We start from the raw sequence: 18781 nt of genomic DNA on the forward strand, positions 1-18781 counted from the left end.
CTTAGTTTTTATTTAGTTTCCATTTAGTTTCGTCAGTGGAAAAAGGAAGCCGACGGACATTTTTCATCTTATAGTTTTAGTCGACGAAATCAACAACATGCACGACACATTGTGAGCTTGTAGATGTCTTACTGTTATACTACGGGTTACATAATGGCTTAAGTGATTACGGTAATGAAGAAGCTTCAAAAAAGCCTCGTCATGACGGACAAAGCATATAAAAACCATTTATATTACCCAGTAGCTAAAAATCAACGTGTGTATGTGTGTGTGTGTGTGTGTGTGTGTGTGTGCATAAACAAATGTAAAGACTTGGCAGGGCATGTGCATGTGTACGGTACACGTGCCTGTCCACATATGTAATATTAACAGCCCTGTCAGCCTGCCTTAACATAATGATCCCTCAGCACTTTGGTGCGATCAGAACGCCCCGAGCACAGCACCATAGTGACCCTGTTGCCATGCTCCCCAGAAGAGACATTTGTTTTTATACTTAATTTGCTTTCCATCATATCTTCCAGACACGTGTTTACTTCAGTTAAGAGTCCATTTGTTATACCTTGCTGTACAAGTTAAATTAATGAATGACAGAACATGGCGAGAAAACCGATTCCCCCCCGAAATAAATAAATACAAAGAGGAGGGGTAGGCCGAGGGAGGATTGGTTAAATGAGCTGCATCAAACTGGTTAAATGGAGTGCATGTCAGGCCTTTCCTAACGAACGAATACCCCAGTTGTTTTGTTTTTTTACTTTTAAGTCAAACATATGTTGTAATGTTTTCTCAACATCTTCCCAAAGGGGTATCGTTAATCAGAATGTGCAGTAGTATGTGCATTCCATGTAGGGAATAATTTCCAATCTCCATCCCTGAAGGAACAGACAGCACACACCACTAGCCTTCCAAGCTCATTAGCTCCCCCCCAAAGGTTAGGAGCTGGGAGCTGGTACTACAGGCAGAGGAGAGCAACAGGGAGCTGGTTGGGGGAGCGAGGGGTGTGGGAGTAGATGAGATGGTGGTGGTTGGGTGGTGGGTCTGCCAGTGAAAGGAGTATGCTCGGAGACGTCTGACGGTGGCCGTTTTCATTCATTAAGTCAGCCACTTGTGCCGTGGTATGTCGAGTGGTGAACGTGATGGGAATGTCAATGCCGAAGCCCCATTGTGCTCTGCTCTCCAGACACCAACTCAGCCCTCTAAGTATTGTTTTTCCAATGACATGCGAGACTTCAGAAAGAGCGGGTGGAGTCATTCTGCACTCCCTCGGCAAGACAATCATAGCTATTATCATTAGTACTGTTTTCACCCTACGTGCCCAGCACCGGCTAGGTATTTAATCTATTCCCAGGGCACGCATGCACTGCTTGTATTTCCAACTTGACCTGGCATGACTCAAGCAAAGAAATGGGTTCCCTCTTCGCAGGAAACTAGATATATGGGTGTGAATATATGCGCCTTGGCCGTTTCTGTAAAGCCCTAATCCCAGGAAAACAAAATCTGAGCGAAACAGGCCCACCTGAATTGCTTTCAGGGAAAACCAGATAATCAAAATGCAAAACAGGCTTTTGAGAGGAAAATGAGCCGACTTCCAACAACAAATCCACTACACCTAACATCAGCACATTCTCCCCCTGAACTTTTATTTAGTATGCTGTGTGTGTTTGGCTTTTTAATGCAGTCCCCCTCGCCTCCATCAACGAGCTATTCTGGTTGGTGTCAGTCTGGATGAGAATGAGTGCTCAGAGTACTACACACATCATGAAGAAGAAAAGGATGCCTTGCATTGAGACACGGAGGAGGGGGGAGGGGGGGGGGGGTAGAGGGATAGGGAGTGTCTAACACAGGGACAAAGGTTCAGGGAGGACGGCAAAAAGAAAAAATGAATGATGTATAGGAGAAGGAATGGAGGATAGAAGATGATGGCACAGGGGGGAGCGGACTTTGAAAGAGAGCTGAGGCCCGAGTCACAGTGGCGACACGGGGCGGAGGGAATACGAGGGGCTCCCGGAGGCCCCTGTACCCGGTCATAGCCCATTAGGCTGGCTGGGAGAAAACGCTACAGCTCATTACATGCTTTGCCTCTGGTTCTGTGGATGAACAATGCACAATTCCGTCAGCCCGCTGTTTCTCTAGCCATGCCACTGCCTTCTCTCTGAGGCGGCCGATATTGCTGCCACCATGGATCGCCTGCCAATAGCCTCCACGCTCGTCAAACATCCAGTGCATCCACCGCACTCCTGAATGCAAACTCCCCGTTTGTAAGTCCTAAGAACTAAAGCGCTGTATGAAATTTGTTCAATTGAAAAAGCAGCGTGGGGGATGGTTTTGCTTCACCGCAGGGAAAGAAAAAAGGAAAAACAAAGTATAATGCAGCGTTTGTGTCTGCACTATAATGCTGTTAGCTCCCCATCTTCCTGCTTACCATTTCTCTCAACATCAAAGCAAGTTGTCATGTGACAGCACAGTGATTCTGTTACACTCCTAAGCTGAATTAGCAGTAATTCAAAGTCAAAATTAAAAGCAGGGGGATAGCGCTGACAGAACAGAGCCAAATATACCTGATGATTAGATTAATAGCAAGTTGTGTAACAAGGCCACACTGAAAGTCCATGAGTGCCGTGACTTGTCTGCACTGCAGCGACTAACATCCAACCACCAGTAAATTAGCACACTTTCTAGTCTTTGTCCTCCACATTCTACAATTATGCATGGAAAAGTTGACATTTAATCTGATGGAGGGCAAAGCTAACTATCATCCTGCTTCCTCTTTGTTTGAGGCGAGAAGACAGGATACTTGGAAAGGTCACTCTTCGCTAGTGCTAGAGTTGGCTGCCTTAAAAAAAATAGTCTTTTCAATGACCCTGCAGCTCACAATGAGTATTGTTACGTTCCACTGCATCCCTCCCCCCGTCTCCCTGTCATTCAAAGAACACAGGATCAACACTCACAAGAAGGCCGTGGGAACACTCTCATCAATGTAGCAGCAAGTCTGCCTTTTCAACTGAGACAGCGCAGAGAAAAGAAATAAGGAGCCTGCCGTTATCCGTGAATTTTTAATTAATACCTTTTCACTCTCCGCAGTTGGATGATTTTTTCTTTTCTTTTTGCACCCGAACAATGATGGTTATTATTATAAAGCTGAAATTATGTTTTTTGTTTTTTGTTTTTTGTTTGCTTCCTGCCATTTTCATGGGATGGGAGGTTTTGTTTTTCTTAACAGCTCAGATAAGGAAAGAAAAAAAAAATAGAAAAAGTTAATTTCCCCATAGAGAGACTGGGAGTCCCTTGTTTGTCTTATCAGCTGAGTGGGACAAATATATCGGAGGGGTGTTGTCAAATCCTATGGTGCATGCTTGTACATGTACAAAGCACTCTCCTTTAATATTCCTAAGCCAGAGGGAGAGCAGTAATGAATGCTTATGGGCATGTTATTATTGGCGCACGCACGAAACAATGGCGAAAATAGTATCTCGGTTTATACAGTGTCCAGAGCAAATAGCCTTTACTCCCGGCCATCGCGTCTGGGGGCTTGCGTTTTAAGTATGCAGGCTGACCTTTCCTCTAACATTAATTTAACTGCAGGCGTTTTCAAACCCTGGCAGTAAAATCTGTGATAATGAGAGATGAGGTTAAGAGAGACAAAAATCGTTTAAATGAATTTATTTTCTGCCTCTCCTGGAGCTGTCTGTTGATGTAAGCTTTACTGAGACCTGTTTGCCTTCATTAAGACCCTTAAGAAACATGGCCTGTGCTTCGCTACAGGAGACTCACATGCACACAACTGTGCCTGAAAACAAAATGAAATCGTGTCTTACATGACAAAAGTGTCACATGCACATGAAGAGCATTTCTAACATAGCAGGACACAACAACCTGATACTGAATATCTGCGGTTCAAGTCTTACCAAAGATTATGATGAGATATTCACACTCATTCCTAAATGATTTTATTTATGAAATACTGAAACCCACTGAGTTTGTTTGATTTTCTCTCTAATATGGCAACAACACGTCAAAATACCAGCTTTGTAATTTTAATGATGCTCGGCTGGTATCTCCATTTACCAAGTAGTAACTTTCTCGAGGCTGACAGCGTGCAGGGAAGCTGCAAACGGCAGATACTCTAAGTCAGTTCGCTCGAAGGTAACGTTCCATAAGTCAACATGCTCTAGGTCAGGACATGTAAGAGTCCAAGGATTGCCGTGAAAGAAAACGGAATGTGGCATATTTGTGTCACAGCGCTTAATTTGAGGAATAAAAACAGTGCTGCAGGAAACTCATTTAAATGGATAATTACGTCCAAGCTGCATTGCTTGCAGGGCTTAACAAGGTGCGTAATGATGTCCCCTTCTCCAGCGATAAACATCATCACTATGTCCGTTTCCCTGACTCCATTTAGCCTGTTGGCCTTGCATTCTCTCCTCATTTATGGTTTGACCCATCACTCTAAACCCAACATCATTACCCCCTTTATTGCATTTACGTGTCCAATAAACAGAGTCTAATGTAAATTGTTGATGCACTTAAACCATTACATGAGTAATTTTGGTTCCACAAAACATTCTTTCTTTGATGTTTTCAGTGAGATAAAAAAGATAAATGCTAATGCTTTTCATATGGCTCTCTTGGTAAAATAAAATGTTCGTTTTCTGTGCTGTTGTCTTAGAACCGAGATAAATCATTCCGAATGTAGGAGCGAAGTTAGGATGGGTGATACAATAATAGAATCAGATCAGCTTATATGAGCTTATTTCATTTAATTGTGTGTCTAAAACTGTGGGAGGTGGAGCTACAGAAATATTCACAAACACAATAAGCAGTCAGGTGGCAACACATGAAACTGCTTAGTGCTTACAAAATATGTATTGTAACATTTTTAGAACAAAGCAATTCCATGTGCTCTCCCTGCTAATCCTATTTTAGAAAATGACGCAGATGAGTGCTGGTATTCTCAAGTGATCTGACTGTTTGATGTCTGAAGGTTGCACTTCCGAGACTTGAAGATAAGAAAAAGATGCTCGCTAAATCAACGCTTGGCATAAATGACAAATCAGATCCATACTGAATAGATCTAACTAACCATAACAGCCAAGTGTGGTTAGGTGCACTGCACAGAGCTGAACGTTGTCTTTAATAGGCCAAGCAGCAGAGGAGGAAAAGGTATAAGCCAACAATAATACAAGATCATATCTTTCTGTCCTGGGAGTTCTACCTGGTTAGAATTTTGAATAAATAATAGGCTCTCTACTGTATAGCTAGTATCTCTGCTTCATCCGAGCATCCTGCATTTCAGAGAGAGAGAGAGAGCATTTGAGCCAGGCAGTAGCAATACACGTTATAGAATATCATTGGACCTCTAAAAATAGGTCTCCATATTTCTCCCTCTCGATCTTCCTTCTTCAGGCCCTTGCTCTGTGTCCACAGACCTCCTTCCTTAAGTTCCTTGCTATGCATTCTGCTAATAGGTCACATGCAGTTAAGGGCTACACTGACATGCGTACGTCAGACCCTGTCACTCATGCGTGTTTTGACACTTTTGCTGTTCTGTGGGAAGATGCATGCTTTAATCACAACAAGAGGGTGGCACCCCTGAGGGAGGAGGCCGATGTGATTGGGTGCCTCGGGCCATTAGCCCCCCACCATCACCACCACCCCCACAACACGCACGCACACACAGTCACACATCTCACAGAAAACACTGTGAGATGGGCCTACGGGTCAAGGTTACATTAACCCAACCAAGGGTAAGACTGCCTCTGACTGTCAATCAGATGTCATAGCTGAGTATCACTGTGGCACTCACACCACGTACAACACTGCTGCGGTTCATTCATTATAAGAGTAACTGCACAGGAAATGTAACAAACGGCTGCCAACGGTATCGGTATCATCATCACTGCCAAAATATTGTAGCTCGGACGCACGAGTGCTTTCTGTTGCCTTATAAAAAAGGACACTTGGAATAATGTGAGCATTTTTTAACCACTTGAAGCCCAACCGCTATTCTGAGGGGAACATATAGCTGAGTTGAGACACATAACGTTGTGAGCTTGTAGATCGCCTGTTTTTGGTTAGGATATTTACGTAGATGGAAAACAGCGGTCCAAGTACAGTTGTAACTCTGTCTGTCTGTTTTTGACGGAATTAGTAAGAATAGTGTTTAAGTGGTTAAAGGCTCTGCCTCACTAATGTATATACGTAAGTTAACCCTTCTCAATAATTCCCAGGTTAATTTGCCAACATCTGAAGGGTTGTATAAGACAGCTCCGTCTTATCACTCGGCTCACTTTTTCTGGGGCAAGAAGACATTAAAATGCTAGTATGTACGCCACTCTTTTAACAGATGTATATAAAAAAAAAAGATGCTACACTGAATTTCAAGTTCATGCAGTAGTCACGGATGCGTTGCCTCTCTGTACGTGATCGTTGTATCTCCTGTGCTCTCCTCCACCCTGATTAGTCTCCTTCCACTTCCTGGAGATAAGAGAGGCCTCTTATTCAAAGTGTTTTTAAGTGGTGGCTGCTCCCTCATCACAGCTCCTCCAACGCCTCAGAGTCCTTTGCGCGAGTCGTCACATTGAGATGGTAGCGGTCTACGACCTTTAGTTTATCTTGTATCGGCTTCAGAATGCTTAAACAGATTAGCCTGATGAAATTCACAGAAATATATAAAACAACCTTGTTTAAATAGTCAGAAATGTGTTCTCTCTCTCTCTCTGTATGCGTGGCTTAGAAGCGAAAGTAGATATATTAGAGAACAGCTTGCCTTGTTTAAATGGGTGTGATGAGGTGCTTTATTACAATACGGAAACTGAAAAACAAAAACAAATGGTGCTTTTGTTGGGACTAAAAAGAAGATTGTTTTGGATATATTTTCTTAACTACTTCATGGTATCTGGAATATATATTTTTTAACTTGTAGGAGTTGAGGCATTAAATATAGTTTGACTTTGTTCCTCAGATGAATGTTGTGAAAATAGCCTATATTACTAGGCTTATATTATTTGATTGTCCTAATTGAATGCCATTGACAATGAATGTCCAGTTTTGAGTGTTTGTGCAAACACAAACATTGAATGCCATTGACAATGAATGGCCAGTTTTGAGTGTTTGTGCAAACATAAACATTGAATGCCATTGACAATGAATGGTCAGTTTTGAGTGTTTGTGTAAATACAAACAATGTGTAAAACACAAACATTGAAGATGAGGGTGAGGACGCAAATTGTGATTGGCTGGAATGAGATATTGTAAGATGATGCGTGATGATAAGAGCGCCCATCACTTCGCACTGATTTTTACAGTATAGTTTGTTGACTACAACATGCGTGTGCCGTTAGTATGGTCAGGGTTAGCCATCTCATATTAATGTGACATCCGATTTCAATAAATGATGCACTGTGTGTGTGCTCAAGTACTGTACACACGCTCGCACTTGCATGCATGCCGAGTGGAAGTGTGTGTGTGTGTGTGTGTGTGTGTGTGTGTGTGTGAGACTGATTGGCAGTTGCTGCAGATGTGTGGTGTGGTGACAGCGTGTCATCTGCTTTGCATGTGCAGTATGAAACGTCTGAATGCACTCTGTACATATTGTCCTGATGTGAAGTAATTGCAGGGGACATGCGGTCTCGGAGCCCCTCGCCGTTGTTTTCTTCAGCAGCCACACCAAAATGTCTTCTTTATAAAAGCCAAATTTACACTCTGATCTGCAAACTAACAATGCTTCGCATCACAACAAATCACGTAGATCTGTTCTCTTTGGGATGTGAATAATCAATATAATGGAATATGCCACATGCTAACTGTTTACCTAACTTTTTCCAAACACAATGAATCATCTGGAAGATAATTGCTTTGTACTGCAAACTGCATTGAACTAGATAAAAAAAAAAGATAATAAAAAAGACCTGGAGATAAATGGATCTGGTAAAAAACTATGCTAATATGCCAATTTACAAATGGAGTACAAAGTCCAACTCCCCTTTGCAATATTTCATTTAGCACCATAAAGAAGCCTGATCAAATAAATCTGCAATCTCTTTCCTGTGTAAAGGCTAATGTAGAATAAATCAATAATCCAAGGGAACATATTTTTCTGCTATATTAATTATGTGAAATCACAGGTGTGGGGAGCCCGAGTACACATTATGGATTCAAAAACACATTCTAGCCAAAGGCCATTCCTTTACTGTATAATTGTCTCCCCCACCAAGTGATTCACTATAATTAAGCCATGCAAGACAGCTCTATTCTCCCATGAGCGTTCGTTTAAGTGCTGCAGGTCAAACAAACACCTTGCAGCTGATGCACTTCAAAACAATGGACAGGGATCTTCAGGGAGGGTTCAAGATGCACCGTCTCGGGAGGGAGAATACAACATATACACGATGCAACTACATCCCAAGACCTGTGGGAAGACTTGTCACTGTTGTGTGAGTGCAGCCTTGGCAAACGTCTGCACCTGTGTGTGTGTGCGCGAGCGAGTGTGTGTGTGTGTGTGTGTGTGTGTGTGTGTGTGTGTGCGTGCGCGCGCGCATGCACGCACGGCGCACGCAGGTGTATTTTGTGCTCTGTAGGTGTGAGTGGCATTTTTCTGAGACTAGAGATGCGAGACTATTGACACGCAATTGCTGATGAGAGCCTTCTGAAATAACAAACACTGCTTGTGAAATACATCTGACAAACACCTCAAGAAATGCACAAGAAAACAACACTCCTCTTTACCTCCAGCACAGATTGTAAATTCTGCATCAAATAATGACTAGAGAGGACAAAAATAAATGCATGCAGTGGGCACTGCACCCTCGTGTTAAAACCAAAGCTCTTCAGAAGAGGATGCATGAATCATGGATAATTACCAGGTTGCCCTTCGGATGAACAATTAAAAAAATTGGGTGGGTGGGGGACAACTGCCTTGCTAATCACATCAGTGCAGCCACACAAGTGTTCTAGCCAGGCTGAAGGGACATGCACCGTGCACTAGTCAAATGGTTTCAAGCCCAGACCTGCACATCGTGACAAACCTATTATCAGTCATTTCGCAGGAGTTCTGTTTGTGCTCCGTGAATGGTGTCGCAATTACGCTGACTGTTTTTACTCAGCAGCCACGTTGGGATATTATAGAGCTACTATAGATGCTCACAATGGGGAGGGAGAACACTATGGTAGCAATCTTTTAACCTGCCCTGCTCTGATGGAGGGCGTGATATGCTGCTTTCACCATGTCTCTTCCCTTTTATCTCTGTTGATCTCTCTCTCATATACACACAAACGCAGACTAGCACTCACAAACACTGTCTCTAATATACAGTATATACATGCCCACACATAAACATACGCACTACAACACCAACACACTGTCTTCCCCTTACATCTTGCGTGTTCTCTCTCTCTCTCTCTCTCGCTCTTTCCTTCTTCAGGGGAAATATACCCAGGCCGGGTCAAAGAGATGTTTGTCAACGTCATGTGCAAGGCGGAGCGTGGTGGCACTTGCATGTTAAGCAGCTCTGGCCTTTATCAGGCCAATCAACAGCCTTCTGAGAAAATGAGAAAATGCTTTGGGGCTCAGACACCTGGCACTAATGCACATTTTTTCCCTCGCTCACACCCTCCCTCCCTCACTCCTGCCTTTCCTCCTTGTTTCAATTTCGGCCCTAATAATATTAGGGCACACACACGCACACGCACACACACACACACACACGTGTGCGCGCACACAGATTAATTCCGATGATCTCATATGCAAAGCATGGAGGTGTTTTGATGGGTCTATATTATAGACCCATCAAAACACCTCCATGCTTTGCATATGAGATCATTGGAATGAATCCGTAGTCATATTTGTCTCCCTCTCCTCTTTTTCATTAGCCGAAACAAATAAAGGCTCTCCTAATCCTGTGGCAATGATGCTTTTATTGGATGCTTAAGCCACAGACACAGGCTATTGCTGGCGTTTTGTACTCAGTATTGTTTGTTTGTTGTTTTTTGTCACAGAGAGGAGGGTGGTGACCAACGTGCCACTACCCAGAAGGGAATATGATCCTCTGCTGAACCGGCCTTCACCTTCACTGTCTTCTCAGCTGATAGACTATCCCACTATTCCTCATTCTCTGTGAGTGTTACAGACAGACAGACATACACATGCATGTGCACACACAAACAGACATGCGTGGCACATTGGCACACGCACATACTGAAACGCACGCACACCTCAGACAGTCCCAGTAAATCAGCAATGACTGTAAGTGGGTCTCATTGATCTCTCGGGATCCAATCCGTGCCCAGATCTCTCTGAATCCGATCAATGGATCGATAACCATCTCCTGTTTCTTGTTTTGTTTTAAGGCACATGCCCCCACCAACCCTGCCAGCAGCCTCACGCTGAATGTCAAATGAAGATTGGACTCATCAATTATAAGTGAGTGGAGCAGGAGCTCAATTGTTGCCAACTATGGGAGTGAACAAGGTAGGCCGACACACACACACACACACACACACACACACACACACACACACACACACACACACACACACACACACACACACACAGCAACACCCCTTCTTCCCTTTGGGACATGAGAAGTGGGTCAGGGAGAAAGGTTGTCCAAAGAATCCAATAAACCAGTTCATACAGGCAAAAATCTATAAACTAAAGATCAGCTGGTCTATATTCTCAGTGCCAGGTTGAATAGCCGTCTGAGTCGGACAGCCACTGCTCTGCTACAGCCACGCATGGCGTGTCAGTAGAATAAACCACACACGCAGGGCAATTCAACGGCCGACAGTGCAGAAAGGCCTTGGCCAAGCGCAGAGATGGAGCATTTAGGCAGTAATTATGCTATCTTCTTGCACCTGAAATGACATGTGGTACGGCTGATTAGCGGGGTCAACGCAACTGGCAGGTGTTCAAGCCTGTTCCGTTGCAGTTGTTCAGTGCATATACACATGGAAGAATGCCTGCACACACACACTAAAACAAGGGACGTCACATCACATGATACATTCAGTCAGCCCTCCAAATTCTGCTTGGCACGGCTCTCTCAGCCATAGGTCAAAGGTCACCACCTGTGACATGGGTCCTCAGAAAACCCTTAAAGGATTCCCGCTCATTCGCTCAAACAGACCCGAGTTAAGGTCAAACTGTCCCTGAACAGGGATGCACAGTGACACTCACACTATAGCATTAGCACAGGCTCTCTGGAAACCCTGCATAACATGACCTTTGAATGCATTGGGAAAAGAAAAAGAAAAACATCTGCACATCATTCCTACCACACCACACCACACCTCAACCCAAACCCCCCCCCCCACACACCCACACCACCCGTTCACCCTCCATAACAAAACACTGCATCAAGGCTGACCGCTGCATGCCTCTGGATTTTGTTAACGGAGCCCAAGCGGTCCGGTCATGACGACAGGTCTCCTTTCACTCCCTTCGCCTCTTATCACCCACCTCCCCAGCAGGCAGCCAGGGCAAGTCTTTAGGACAGAGCAGAGAGTGGAGTGGGTCTCACCTCTGGCAGTGGCATGCCGTTGATGATGAGGTCAGGCTGCTGGTGGCCCTGCCCGGTGAAGGGGTGCTGATAGCCATGGTTGGGGGCGGAATTGCGTGAGTTCTGGTTCTCCACGTTGAGGAAGGTGCTCTCGGAGCGCCTGCAGCCCAGCGGCAGGCTCTGCTGGTGGTAGTCGAAGTAGTTGAGCGAGGAGGTGAGAGACGAGCAACTCACCACGTTCATCTTGTCCGTCTCCTCGACGTCGCGTGGCACCAGGCGGATGTCGTTCTTGTTCAGCTTCTTCTTCTTGCTGGACTTCTTCTGGCTGCCATACGAGTACTCCGCCACCCTGCGCAAGTAGAAGAAACTGAACAGACTCAATAAAGCAGTGCTCCGTCTCACTCTCCCCGGTCCACACAGCCAAAGTGTTCGCCCCCCGTACCCTCCCACCCCCTCAAAAACCCATGCCGGCTAGGTGGGTGCCATTCGACGGTGGGCAGGCTCATACACAGGGTCAGTGACATATTGTCACAGCGTTGGTCTGCGGCCATTTTGCTTTTACGCTATGATCAGGGTGGGGAGACTGGGTGCGGTCTCCCCACCCCGAGCGTGGCCAAAGAGCAAAAAAGCTTCCGACTGTGCCCAGGACCGGAACGGCAAACACGAAAGAGTCGTTCCGCACCTGGTGCGCAATAGAGCCACCGGCAACACCCCTCATTCGTTTACATTTGCATGCTCGACAGTCAACATGTCGCAAACAGGCACACAATGCAAACATGCCAGAACCACGGAAGCAAAGCAATATTAAATGACTGAGCAGCGCCACCAGTACACACAAACATATTCAAAGCACACAGTCCACAGTTAATTCCATGTACTTTTTTTCTTTTCTTCCACTCGCAATTTGGAGTGCAGGAGGATTCAAATGTAATTTATCTAGTCTGTTTGCTAACTAAAATTTGGACTCTAATCAGACCAAATGAGGAACATATGTCAAACTTTATCAAGTGACTGGGAGAAAATATGTGATCACCTCTCAGCCCTGAGAAGCACAGAGAAGCTCTATTTTATCCAGCACGTGTTTTGCAACATTATAAATGCTATGTACCAAGCATATGTAGATCTGACAAAGTATCAAGCATTTGCATGGCTTCCCACTTTGGAGATCATTCATTATTATTATTATTGTATAATTAAATTTTTAGCTATACAATTGCACTATAAAGAACTATAGCCTAGTTAAATGTCTGGAATAGCAGCCTTAGACTTAGCATACAGGCCCCTACTAGCTTTACTGCCAGTGACTCACACCGATGCAGGTCTGAGGCTGCTTGTCTCTTCCTAACATAACCCTGGCTCAGACACCATGCTCTAGTCTAGTTTGTCGTCGTCGTCATTCCCCCACCCCCCCCCCATCCCCCGCTATTTCTGTTTTCCTTTTTCAGTGATTCTGAAAAACGTTTCTCCAGTGATTTTGCAGAGGGTAATGGGAGGTCTGACGGAGTCTATCTTTTTTTTTGTCATTGTTACCAGGCTGAAATCGAAAATCTGAGAAGGGAGAAAAGATTATTTTTTTTGTCAGACAGACTGACAGAAGATAGATTGTGAATCAGTGCTCCACAGTTTGGAGGTGGCCATCTGAACATGCCAGTGCTGATTAAAGCACCCAGCAGGGAAAGAAGCTCCTGCTAAGAGGGTGAACTATCGTGGGTGGTTGTGAATTTTACATTCATTGTTTTCCTTGTTATTTATTTATTTTCATCTCGCTACCATAAATCACTGAGACTGAATTTGTTGTATGTTGCAGCGGTGTGTGCTGAATGAAATAAAACAAGTTTTGTATTAAACAAAGCATTAAGCTATATTACGACTCAGTATGGCATTGTATCCCATATAACGATATCAAGGAAGGAATATGAGTTTTTTCTATTAGACCCACAGTGCTTTTGATGGTGTTTAGCAAGAAAATGACATGTTGCTTGTAGCAACAAGCTTTTGGTAATGTCACCATATGAAGCAGTATTAGTTATATTGCATGATGCCATGACAGCTCATTCCTGGGAGGATTTGAAATGAATAACGTATGTTCATCTCAGCCAGTGCTGGAGGGGTAACCTTGAATACATAGAAAAGTGGTGCTCATCTCTAGCCGACCATGACAACTCAAAAGGAAGTACACCACATTTGATTTCTAATCAATAATGATAAATATGTCTATGATTCCTATATTGGCCATTTTTACTCTTTCTGTAAGCCTAGGGGAGGTTCATGTCTTTTGAAATGGCTGGTTCAACTTCATGTCAACAAAATTAGGTTTGGAGCGAAATATGATTATGGCTTCAGGTTAAATTCACAAATCCAATCTATATGTAAATTTACAGTGGTAATGTAGTATGGGGAAATCAAAGCCAGAGCTGATGTGCAGATTGATGAACAAAACAGAGTTTTCCATATGCAAGATCCAGAAAGATAATAGTACAAGTACCTAGATAAGTCAAAGGTGCAATGACCATAGCAATGTTTAAGTCTTTGTACAAGCAAAGGTTGACTGGGGGAGTAGCTATTTATTTGCACTGTTTTAGCAAACAATAATGAGGTAGACGTGAATAAATAATTCTATACATTTGATAAGCAGACTATAGATTAAAGCTGCAATCTCTCAATCAGCCATGATGTTGGGCGCTCAAATAATAAATCTGAAGGAATGGTGGGATGGCTATAGGACGTTAATTGCCTGGTAACACACCCACACATTGAGCACGCCAGCTGGCCAGTCATATTTATGACCCAATTGGTTACAATCAAAAGATTCAATCAATCAATCAAATTCACTTAACATGGAGTGGGATATGCCTATCCAGAAAGAAAGAGCCTGATTTAAAACCATGCTATATTAGCTTCATTTAATTTTTAAAAACCTGGAGTCTTTTCTTTATCAGCCTCACACCCAGGCCTCTACAGGCAGCATGACATTAAACAGTGCGTTCACAACCAGCCAGGAGGAACTCACACTTTCTGGATCCTCTCTCTCAATTCCTCTAGTCTAACACACAAAATAGGCTATACATGCATGCACACAGACACAGACACAGACACAGACACACACACACACACACACACACACCCACACACACACACACACACACACACATACACTATACACCACCACCACAACCACCACAACAGCAACAACAACAACAACACCAACAACACTGTCTGTGATGCACTGCCAATTAAAAAAAAGAAAAACACATAAATTACGCATGAGACGTTACACATCGCCACTCAGTACCTGCAGTTGTACGTTCGGATCTCCTTGTTGTCCCTTTTGCACTTCACTGCAACAAAGATCATGGTGACAAACAGAATCGCGGCTATGGAGCCCAGGGCGATGATGAAGATGAGCGACAGGTTGACGGGCCCAATAGACTCCTGTGCGTTCAGGTCGGGCGACAGGTAGACCACGATGTACGCCGAGGCCGACAGGGAGGGCTTCCCGTGGTCACGGGCCACCACCGTGATCTCGTACGTGGACTTGGCGTTCTCGCCGAACATGCGCGTGGACCGAACCTCGCCGTTCACCTGGTCGATCTCGAAATAGGTCCTGTCGCCCTCGGAGATCGTGTAGGTCAGCCGGCCGTTCTCGCCCTCGTCGTAGTCGTCCGCCTTGACCTGGGTCACCATGTAGCCCACCCCGGCGTTCCTGGGGATGGACACCTCGGCCGTGCCGTTGACCAGCGGCGGGTTGGTCATGACGGGCGTGTTGTCGTTCACGTCCAGCACCACGATGCGCACCGTGGCGTTGCTGGACAGCGAGGGGTTCCCGTTGTCCCTCGCCAGGACCTTGAAGTCAAACGTCCGCGTGTACTCGTGGTCGAAGGACCTCATGGAGTAGATGCGGCCCGACGGGTTGATGCTGACGTACGTGTTGACGTCCATGTGCTTGATCTCGCTGGGGACTATGGTGTAGGACACGGTGCCGTTCATGCCCAGGTCCGGGTCCTCCGCGGACACGGCCAGGAGGCACGAGCCGGGCAGGTTGTTCTCCATGACCATTTCCTGGTAGTGGGGCTTTAGGAAGTGGGGGGGATTGTCGTTCTCATCCGTGACTTTGACCACTAGGGACTTGGTTGCGCGCAGGGGAGGGTTGCCGCTGTCCTCGGCCTGTATGGTCAGATTGTACGTGTCCCTCTGCTCCCTGTCCAGCCTGCCGTCCACCAGTATGGTGGAGAAGCTCTCGTATTCTTGCAGCCTGAACGGCACGTTGCCCTGGAGGCGGCACTGCACCTTGCCATTGGAGCCCGAATCTTTGTCCGAGACTCGCACCAGCGCAATGACATACCCACGCTGCGCGTTCTCGGTCACCTCCACCAACTCAGTGTTCAGTGACAGTAACATGATGACGGGCGGGTTGTCGTTCGCGTCCATCACGTTCACCGTTACTTTACAGTGAGCGGGGATGGAGTTGGGACCTAAATCTTTTGCCTGCACGTCGATCTCGTATATCTGCGCCGTTTCATAATCCAACACGCCGTTTACGGTGATGATGCCAGTTCTGGGGTCAATTTTGAACGCCTCCCTAGTTTTTTCGGTGACGTAGCTGTTAAACGAGTACACAACCTCTCCATTCGTGCCCTCGTCTGGGTCGGTTGCATTCAAGTCTATGACTAATGTGTTAATGGGCGAGTTCTCCATCACATTCACAGTATACACTGGCTCATCGAAAACGGGATTGTTATCGTTGGAATCCATCACTTTGATGTTCAACTGGACCGCGCCTATCTTTGGTGGGTCTCCACCATCCTCTGCGCTTATTTCGTACGAGTAGTGAGACTGGGTCTCTCTGTCCAGTGATTTTTGCACCACAAGCTCAGCAATTTTTGACCCATCCCCTCTCGTCTTTATTTCTAGTCCGAAAAGCTCGTTCGGGGTGATGGAATAAGACTGCACTCCAAAGATCCCCGAATCCGGGTCGCTTGCCCCCTCTAGGGGGAACCGGGTTCCAGGGGAAGCGTTCTCTGAAATCTCAATGTCAATGTGACTCGTGGGGAATCTGGGTGCGTTGTCATTCAAATCCTCGATTTCAACTTTAATGACACAGATCTCCATAGAGTTTGACATCACTTCCAGGGAAATAATGCACTTTGGGTTTTGCCGACAGACCACATCCCGGTCTATTTTCATTTGGGTCGTAAGGATTCCGGCTGGACTGAGTTCCACCCACCGCGGCTCTGAATTGGAAATCACTCGCAAGTACGGCGGCTGTGGTGCAATCTGAAATCCCTGCTTCTGTGCGTCCTTTGTCACGTTTCCAATCACCGAGCCCGGCTTCATTTCCTCATTTATTCCATATTTAAGGTTGATAACAGCATCAGCCCCCGCACAAAGTAAAAGTGCAACAAAAATGAATTGTATTAATTCCATCTCCTTGGATTGCATTATACCTGTTGAGTTTCCCCTCTTGTCTATAGCCTAAAAAAAATAAACATTAAAAAGCCTGCACGATTACGCACGAATGCATGTCAGATATAACAGGCAAAATGTTCCCAATTATTCATCTCATGGAAACTGCTGCTCGGGAAAATATTTTAATGACGAATGGCTGGTCTTTACGCAAATTATAGCATGGCGTGTGCAATTCTAAGTCCTTTATTGTACTCTTCTCGGGCAAAGCACATCATCTGGTCTACTGCAGCGTGCAAAATATTGTAGAGAGGACTGATATGTGAAAACATACTGAATGCTCTCAGAGCAGTGATTTAGACATGCATGGAAATCGCAGCGCTTATCAGACAGCAAACTGATGTTGCGCACGAATCAAATGATAAATTGTCCATTTTCAATAGGCTAAAAAAAGAAGATAAAAATTGCAGGTAAAAAAAGAAGGCAATTCCAATAAACAGATCCACCAAAAAAATATTTTCCTTGTAGATGAAATAATGGGGCTCAAAAGTCTCTGTTAAATTTCACCCTGCAATGTGTCGATGCCAGACAATATTTAAACCCCATTTTAGATTGAGGGGGGTAAAAAAGAAACGAAACGTTCGTCCTATTACAAGTTGTAGATTTTCTTCCTTGGGCGATCAAATGCGATCAAACCGCACATCTCATTGAAAAAGCTATTAAGGATCTGCAGTCGCAAAAATGATTCAACAGATTAAGTCCGGTTATCTCAGGCTGTGAGACAAACGATGCTGTTGTAGGAATGTCTCATTGTAACACTGAAGTCCAACGGTTAGGCTACCTTTATTTTTAATTCCAGGCACGCAGATGTAGGCTAACCTTCCGTCTCCCCTATAGCTCTCCACAAGTCCTGCAGCGTTCACTTGCTTGTTAATTTCCCCATATCTCAATACTTTGGAGGGGGGGAAAAAGGCAACACACATATCCCGTTATAGTTAGTTAGTCCATGTAAAGAATCCACAGAAAACGCAGCCAGCAGACGGTGCGGGGAGGAATCGGGGCAAGAGCCTGGCTTGTCAAAAGATGAGGCATATATGTCTGATTGCAGCAAAAAACTATAAGCACAGAATATCCATTCCAGTGTGGTGGTGGTGGTGGTTGAGGCTCTGCTCGCTGCCTATAGTCCAAGCTGTGTATAGTTGGGTCCAATACGCGCTCCTGTCTGTGGCGTCACGGTGCACACTGGCTGAACGCACTGAAGTGAACGCGCGGCTCAGCGCCGAGCGCTCAGTCTCTGGACCCGCAATCCCCGCAGCCAATCGCAGCGTGCACAGGAGGGTTGGGTTTGCTGGTGGGCGGGGCGGAGTAGCAATGAAAAACCACCCGGCCAAACTACCTGTGCTTGTAGCTTGTGTGTGTGCAGACAGAGTAGACGGACTGAATGGGCAATTATAATGTACAATATTTAACATGTATTTTGATGTATAGCAAAGTATTACTAAGGCTGATGATGTCCGCGAGGGGGAAAGAGCACACAACGGTTTAGGGTTTACCCAAACTGGCTTCTATACTTTTTCGTTGCGGTTTGCCAGTTTCTTCGATTGGACAACATAATTAAGTCTGCTATATGATCAATATTTGATTTGCAATTGCAATTATGACTATGCGCTATATTATTTCAGCCTGACACGGCTGTTATTGCTCAATCTCATGAAGGCTATATTTAGGCTACATTATTTTTTTGAAATTGTATATAGGGTTCGATTTTTCTTTTTCTCCGCCTGCCTGGCTGGCTGATCAGCTCCACCCGTGTTTGCTTTTTGTTCCAGACTGTATTTTCAGGAGTTTGTTGCCTGCTTGACCGTGTAGAAGAAGATATAGACCCT

The 18781-nt window shown here is 45.0% G+C and overlaps 1 protein-coding gene across 2 annotated transcripts in view; it reads right to left on the reverse strand.

Annotated features, from left to right (window-relative positions):
* Positions 1 to 18129, reverse strand: part of pcdh19 (protocadherin 19) — a 65050-nt gene extending 46921 nt beyond the window's left edge. Inside the window, exons 1-2 of one of the 2 annotated variants that reach the window (XM_080774614.1) lie at positions 14785 to 18129; positions 11514 to 11841 (exon numbers count right to left, since the gene is read on the reverse strand). In XM_080774614.1, the coding sequence (XP_080630740.1) occupies positions 11514 to 11841; positions 14785 to 16931 (2475 nt within the window). In that variant the 5' untranslated portion in view covers positions 16932 to 18129. Of the gene's footprint in view, positions 1 to 11513; positions 11860 to 14784 lie in introns of both variants that reach the window. The other variant, XM_080774613.1, reaches the window with a different exon arrangement.
* Between the last annotated feature and the right edge of the window lie 652 nt (positions 18130 to 18781).

This window comes from Protomyctophum bolini, assembly GCF_963924005.1.
Source record: "Protomyctophum bolini genome assembly, chromosome: 10".
NCBI classification, from domain to species: Eukaryota; Metazoa; Chordata; class Actinopteri; order Myctophiformes; family Myctophidae; genus Protomyctophum; species Protomyctophum bolini.